Source organism: Amaranthus tricolor, chromosome 15 (assembly GCF_026212465.1).
Source record: "Amaranthus tricolor cultivar Red isolate AtriRed21 chromosome 15, ASM2621246v1, whole genome shotgun sequence".
Taxonomy (NCBI): Eukaryota; Viridiplantae; Streptophyta; class Magnoliopsida; order Caryophyllales; family Amaranthaceae; genus Amaranthus; species Amaranthus tricolor.
In genome coordinates this window covers 15,008,770-15,016,603 of record NC_080061.1, presented here as the reverse complement: position 1 = coordinate 15,016,603, position 7,834 = coordinate 15,008,770, and the positions used below count along the sequence as shown (strand labels likewise).

The 7,834-nt window shown below is 32.8% G+C and overlaps 1 protein-coding gene across 1 annotated transcript; it reads right to left on the bottom strand.

Moving 5' to 3' along the window:
* Nucleotides 1-5,146: 5,146 nt before the first annotated feature.
* LOC130801072 (protein ALP1-like) lies at nucleotides 5,147-7,664 on the bottom strand. Its single transcript, XM_057664833.1, has 4 exons — nucleotides 7,494-7,664; nucleotides 6,032-6,364; nucleotides 5,720-5,945; nucleotides 5,147-5,580 (listed from the first exon to the last, which is right to left on the bottom strand). The coding sequence occupies exons 1-4, from the start codon at nucleotides 7,662-7,664 to the stop codon at nucleotides 5,147-5,149; spliced, it is 1,164 nt and encodes a 387-aa protein (XP_057520816.1).
* Between the last annotated feature and the right edge of the window lie 170 nt (nucleotides 7,665-7,834).

Here is a 7,834-nt window from a genome sequence, read left to right as displayed (position 1 = left end):
ACTCTTTAAGGTGATATCGATGACCTCTATATGGTGCTAAAAACCCTTCACAATTCGTGTATCCTGCATCTACCAAATAGTAGGAACCTTGACATATGGCAAAAAAAAAAAAGTCATGACATTGCTTATTGGATACCACAATATAAAATCTAAATTCTAAGTATGATTACCTTGTGGCACTTTTAAACCATTAGGCCTAGTAATAGCATCTCGAAGGACACGACCATCATGAGCGGATCCTTCCCAACCAGGTTGAACATATATGAACTCCAAATTAGGGTTACATACACCTAACACATTCATAGCAATAGAACCTTTCCTTGTTCGATATCTTGCTCTATCCTCACTTGGCACATGAACACTAATATGAGTGCCATCTAAGGCTCCTAAACAATTCTACAAAAAAAAGTTAAGAGGGATAAGTTTTACAATAAACAAAGTGGATAGATTTTTAAGTAATATAGATGAAATTATGTTATTACCTTAAAACATTTCCATCTATCCACTTCATAATCTTCTGTTATAGGTGTCGGCTTTTTTAGCAAGTGAGTATGTAGTTTTAAGACGGCAAGAAGACATCGGTGGAAGTTTCTACTAACACTTTCTCCACTTCGAAAGAAATGACTTCTAATTGTCCTATTTTCATGATGTGCCAAAGTGTACAAGAACATAGCTACAATTTCCTCCAAAGACATATTTCGAGTGCCATTTAAACCACCGACATCTCTGACTATCTCACAAAGGACATAAAAGGTTCTTCTATTCACACGAAGTTCACTTTTGCAGACTATATCACTATCCTTGATTAGTGCATCCAAGTGCTTTTGTCTAAGGTGTTTCTTCTCACTTTTTCTATAACGTGGTCGTTCAATTTCATAAACAATTACACCCATCATACACATCACCAAGTACATGATTGTGACGACATTGTTAACAACCATGAAAAGTAGTAGTAATTCAATTTGTCTCTTCTTCCTTCTTCTTACTATGGCTAATTGAGATGGAATCATTTCTGTGAATGTATACATGCATCATCATATTAATAAATAGAAAAAAAATTATATATTACCATATATATATTCTTTATTTTGCTTCCAATATCTTATCTATAATGCCATATATACAGTAAAATTATTCTTGAAAAATAACAATCTAGCAATCATATATATCTAACAGCAATCGAAACCCATATGCTCGTTAGCGTTCGTAACCCAATTGTCTCCACCAACTCATGAACACACATATTATCGTGTAATTAAAAAAAAAGCAAAAAAAAAACAAGCCTATATATCGACATATATCTACAGCAATCTCCATGACATCTTGTTAAAAATCAGAAAAACATATATATCGACATATATAACAATTTACAAAGCAATCAAAAGATAAAAAAATTGATAAATCCACAATTATATTGGACGAAAATTGAAAAAAAAAACTGATGGTCGTTTGACAAAGTGTCGGAGATGATAGCCGTACCGGAGAAGAGAGCCGCCGCCGGAGAGAAAAAGGTAAGAAAGAAAAGGGCAGGGACTGGCCGGAGTCCGTTGAGCCCAAAGGAGAGAAGGTTGGCAGCGAAAATAAGACCGGTAAAGAGATTGGGAGAATGGGCGAAAAATGTGGGGGCCCTTGGAATATGGTGGTGGTGGCAGTAGATGGGTGCGAGACACGGCTAAGAAAAGAAAAGAAAAAATAAGGGAGCAGGAAATCAACTAAGGTTGACCGGTGAGGGGGATGGTCTGACCGAAAATTTCTGGTGGATGATCGGAGATTGGTGTAGACCGGCGGAGGCGGGCATAAAATCTGAGATTGAAGGAGAGAGAGGGAAATAAGAAGGAAGAGAGTGAATTAGGGTTTGAATATGGGATGGAATGGAGTTTGAAACTTCAGGGGTAGGAGGGTATGAGATTCTAGAGGATTGGCATTGGAATGGTTGTGATACCATTTCATACCATTAAAAAAGAGCCAACCAAACATGCCCTAAGTGATATATATTACATATAAAAGGGAAGAGTTTACTTCCTACTATTCACTTTTTGATCTAATGAATAATAGGTTTTCCTTTTCATGAGCTTGTGCCATGTGTCTAAGTTGAGAAACCAGATTGCATGATATCCTTGCAACTGTTCACATTCCTTACCCTAATTCCCGTGGCCCTGTACTCCTTTCTTGTTTCATCTCATTGCTGAAACCGTCCTTATTGCTTCTTTCGCCCTCTCCTCCTTCTTGCTTCATCTTGCTTCTGCCTTTCCTTATCCTGAGTTTTCATGCCATTTTCCAAGGCTTTAACTCTTATGTTCCTTTTTCAACCCTATTTTTCTTTTAATTTTATGGTTTGATTTAACTTCTGATTTTAGGCTAAAAATCATTTAAAATGAAAGACTAATTGTTTTAGATTAAACCTATAAACAAGAATTTTTAATTCCTGGTGTTAATGTTTTGATTCCTAGAATTTCTGATATTCGTTGTGATAAAGTTGAACAATTAAGGTTTAAATCCGATGTTCTTCACTTAAACAGGTTGGTTTTTCAATTTTTTGTTTTGTTGTTCTAAATTATGATTATTTTTAGTTTGATTTTGAATTTGGGTGATTTTTTGTTTTTTAATTTGATGTTCTTCGATGGCTTTTTGTTCTTTTATATGTATGGATCTATGGTAGCGTTATATGGTTGAAGTTAGGGTTTTGATTTGATCGGTTAGAAACTCATTGAGCTTCATCACACGGTTACAAATTATTGCTGTATTTGCGATCATTTTCTCCACTTACTAAAGGTGTTATTGAATGAATTCACTTTTTAGTTCATATTTTTCCTTTTCCCAAACAAATTACCTTATGAATTTTAGGTATACGAAAATGAATGTTTTGGAAATTGTGCACTAGATTTGTGTGAGTACATATTCAGTTAATACCGTAAAACATTTGTTTGATTTGTATGTTTTTGTAGTGTTTGATTAGTTTCATACTCCCTTCTATTCAGCTTATGTGTCCCATTTTCTTTTATGGTCAAGTTACTTTAATTGTCCTATTTCTATTTTTGGTATGAGTTTTTGACTTTTATACCCTTAGTAACTTTATCTTATTTTCAATTATACTCTCCATTACCCATACTAATTTTCCTTCCTTACATTAAAAAACCCATAATGCCACTCTCTTTCCTACCCTTAGGGTCCCACTTTTAACTCTTAAATCCGTAAAAAGTCAAATAAGACTCCTAAGGTGAATAGGAGTAAGTATAAATTATATGTATGACTAACACAATAGAGAAGCTGACGTGCTATACCTGTTTACTTGAACTATAGTGGTATAAGAGGGGTTGTTTTAGCATCGCAAATATGATCCTTGTGAGTGAAGCTTTTCTATGTTTTTTTAGCAAGTCTTGTATAAGACTGTTCACCGTGAGACGAACCCATACAAGTAGCCCATTAGTAATTAAAAACATTAAGGTAGTGTTTGGAAACCAAGAATTGAATTGAAAATCCAGAATTCAATTTTGAATTTCTAAATTTTGAATTTCAATTTCAAATTTATTGTTTGGAAAATCTTAGAATTTACAATTTCATAATTACAAATCCTAAAATTTGTTTGAAATCAATGAGATTTTCAATTTCTAAGTTTCAAATTGTAATATTGTTTGGCAAAAATGAAGAATTACAATTCTTGAATTCAATAGTAACATTTAATCAAACATAATGGTTCAAAATCGTTTTTGGAAAAATATAGTCAATACCACTCTAAACACATCCAAACTGTCCATATAATCAAAAATAAAATCTGAAAAAAACTACTCAAGAGTTAAGACATAGTAACATCCAGTCTAATTTCTCATTTTCTGGTAGTTCCTTTAACATAACAAAATCTTCTGTATCCTTCAAAAACAGCTTTGTTGCCTTCAAGACTTCACGTCGATCTAGTCCGGCAACCTTTGAAACAACATTATAAACCTCTTTGGAATCGGGCTTAGGTGGAAGTTTGTTTGATTGTAGATAGTTTTCAAACGACTCTGTAAATCTAAAAATAGCATCCACGATAGAATCTTTCTTTGACCTCTTGTTAGATGATGCAGAGTTTGCCTCAGATGCACTGCAAGTTTCATTTTCTTTCTCCATAGCTGCCACAGATTCTTCATGTTGCTCAGCTTCTTGACCCGTAGCTCTATCCATGGCAAATAGTGTGCATATTTCATCCCAATGATCGATATTTTTATTTCTATAAGCAGACGCCACGGGATTGATCTATTTAAAAAAATTACTAGATAAATATTATAAAGATAAAAAATACAAGTTATTTATACTTCTATTTATTTACTATAAAAAGTACCACAAGCACTGACAATAATATAAAAACCAAGGGCCGAAAATAATACAAAGGCGAGAATTTTAATAGATGATAATATGAAATTGAAACTAATTAAGAATATTACTAGCAAATATTTAGATGAAGTCAATTTATGAGATTGTACCTTACAATAGGCACTCCATTCCTCATGGTCTTCAATTGGGATAATAAGCATCTTCTTATCATCATCCCACTAAAACTTGGTGTAAGTGCGAATATCTGTGATAAATGAATGATGTTTATTCCATACTTTGATTCGATTCTTTACATGTTCGGTGGTAGCCAATAAACCCAATTGGTTCATCAGGTTATCAGCAACAGCTTGATATGCTTGTCGTTTGAATTCTCCATCGCCCTTATTTCCTTCACTGATTTGCTCAAACAAAGTGGAGATAAGTATAGCATCCATTTGTTGGTTCCAAGTAAGATAAGATCGTTTTGGTTGTTTTTGTGGTACCATTGGCTCTTTTTCGGATCTCTTCATGATGAATGCTAAAAGTATGTCTCAGCAAAGGCAATCAACATTAACAAGCATGTCCTCAACAATATAAAGACAAATTACAGAATATGTAGTGAAACAATCACATATGAACAATTACGAGTAGCAGTGCAAATAAGGAAGCCATATAATTTTAAACAAGTCTTCATGTACCCAACAAAACAACCTACTTTAAAGGCTTTAGTGCAAATAACAATACATAATTAAGTTGTTCTTTCAAATAATACTTAAGAGAGTAATAAGACTTCCAATCTAGCTTAATATCTACAAGCATTTAAGACATTTAGGACAAAGATCTCCTAACTAAAATCTCAAGTAACATGTCTCCTTCGCAGTTGATATTCTTCAAACATCTTTTGAGCAAGATTATCTCTAAACACTTTCCACTCATTACTTGATTGCGTACTAATAATGTAATCATCTTCTACATCTTCTTCATCAATTGTCTCTATATTTAGTAAATCTTCATCTACCTCATTAATAAGACTTGTTTCTTCCATAATTTCATCCCTCAAAAAGTTATGAAGAATAAAACAAGCGTTGATAATTCTAATTTGAGTCTTTTTATCATAAAAACTTGGATCTCTAAGTATACTCCATCGCTTTTTCAATAACCCAAAAGCCCTTTCAATTGTGTTTCGAGCTGAAGAATGTTGTAAATTAAAAAGCTCTTTGTAATTTGTTGGAGTGGTGCCTCTCCACAAATTCAAATGGTACCTCGTACCTTTATAAGGAGCTAGAAAACCTTCAGCGTTAGCAAATTGCAAATCCCAAATCCAAAAGAAAATACTTATCTGCATTATATAATTATTATACATATATTAGCATTTCATTTTACATTTGGTGTAAATTATTGGGTTGTTGTTACACATATAAAATCTTACTTCTAGGAATCTTCAAACCATTAGGCCTTTGAAGAGCATCACGAAGAATGCGTGGATCCGAAGCAGAACCTTCCCAACCAGGCAAAACGTAAGTAAAACGAACATTTGAGTTACATGCAGCTAAAACGTTAGTGCTAATGTCCCCCTTTCTATCTCGGTAGCGAGCTCGATCCTCAATAGGCACAGTCATTTTAATATGAGTCCCATCGAGAGCTCCAGCAACGCCCTAATATGGTTTATGCTAGTTAATACTACAAATCAAACCTCCTAAGAAAGTAAAGACACCAATTTATTTTTAATACTATAACTTACCTCAAACCTATTCCACTTTGTATCCTTTGTGTAATTGCTCTGGTTATTACATGATTTTATATAATACTTTCCAAGCTTAAGTAGTGCTTTAAGGACTACATGAAATTGTCGACTAATAGTCTCTCCAGAACGAGCAAAGGTTGCTTGTATTGTTCTATTTTTCAAATCATGTGCAAGAACATGAAGAAAAATTGCAACAATTTCTTTCACTGTAACATATCTTGTAGTCACTAAACCACCCTTGGATTGTAAAATATTGCACAATTTTTCAAAACAACGTTTGTCTAGACGTAATTGCTCCCTACATATTCTATCATTCATCAACGTGTCCATCTAAATTGTTTGTCTATTCATACGTTCTTGTTGATTCCATGTTATTTCCTTTGCTTCATACCTCAAATCAACTTACCTGAAAAGGGTAATAATGATTTACTCTAGACTACAAAACATGGGAGTATTTATTTCTCTTCGACACTTTTAGTAGAAGTATATGATTTAAATTTTAACCCCTTAATAATGTAAATGAAGTATATGATTTAACTCCTTACAAATTGCAATTAATAAGTTACCACTAATAAGTGATAGACAACGAAGTACTCCAAACCTCTAGAAATTAATGCTAATACACCATTTGTGCTTTTGAGAATGATAGTATAGCCTATTAAACTTATGCATTAAAATAAAAGGGTAATAATCAAAAGAAAAAATTCAAAATAAACAACTTACAAAAATATATAAAAACTAAATAAAAACCCAATTTGTAAAGAGCAAAATGCTACAGCCTACAACAATCGAAAGCAAAAAAAAAAAATAATAAAGGAAGAAGAAATCCAATTGAATGGAAACCTAGAATTCAAATTGATGTACATGGCTTTAACAGTCATAATAATAATAATAATAATAATAATAATAATAATAATAATAATAATAATATATTATTGATAAATGTTTAATTGAATTACCAGATTGATCATAAAGAGTTTTGGATACTTTTGGAAAAATCATGTTTCAAAGTCCCAAAAAACATTGGGTTGTTCTTCCTCATAAATTTAATATCTATGGAATCAAGCCATTCTTCTGACTAAAAAATATTTGACTGGGTAAATTTTATACATTGGCTCGGGGAAAAGTTACATTTTCCTTAAATTAGCAGCAATTTTAATCAAAACATAGGTATCAAAACTTAGTCGAGTGGACTCAAATTTTCATGCAATTGTTCTAAAATCTTGCGAATTATAATTGTGTAAGGAAATACAGCGCATCTCCACTATTAACGCTGATTTAGACCGTGTTAAATCGGAATTTATAGATTGTTACGGGCGAGTTTCGACGAGTTCAAACCAGAAAGTACAAACCATACTTTTTTATCACCATTGTTTTGTAGTCTAGAGTAAAAGAGTCATCCTTTAAACAAGGACAAAGCATAACAGAAGAGAAATAGAAAGTAAGAGATGAAACATACCTGAAAAGTAAGGACAAAAAGCTTTGGAGCAATGAACACCAACAACAATGGTGGATCGAGGCAAATTGGATTGGAATTGGGAGAACACAGCAGAGATAGAAAGATGAGAATAGGGTTTCTGAAAGTGGGAGAAGGAACCTGGATTTGAAATGATAGGTCATGGGCTATCATTTTACCATGGGCCAAAAAAAAGAGTATTGGAATTAGATTGGAATTGGGCCAAATTTTGAAATTGAAATTTATTACCTCTCAAACAAGTAAATTGAGGCAATTCCGGATTTACAAATCAAATGTTTATTCCCAAATAAAGCATAAATAAAACGAAATTTGAATTGTATATT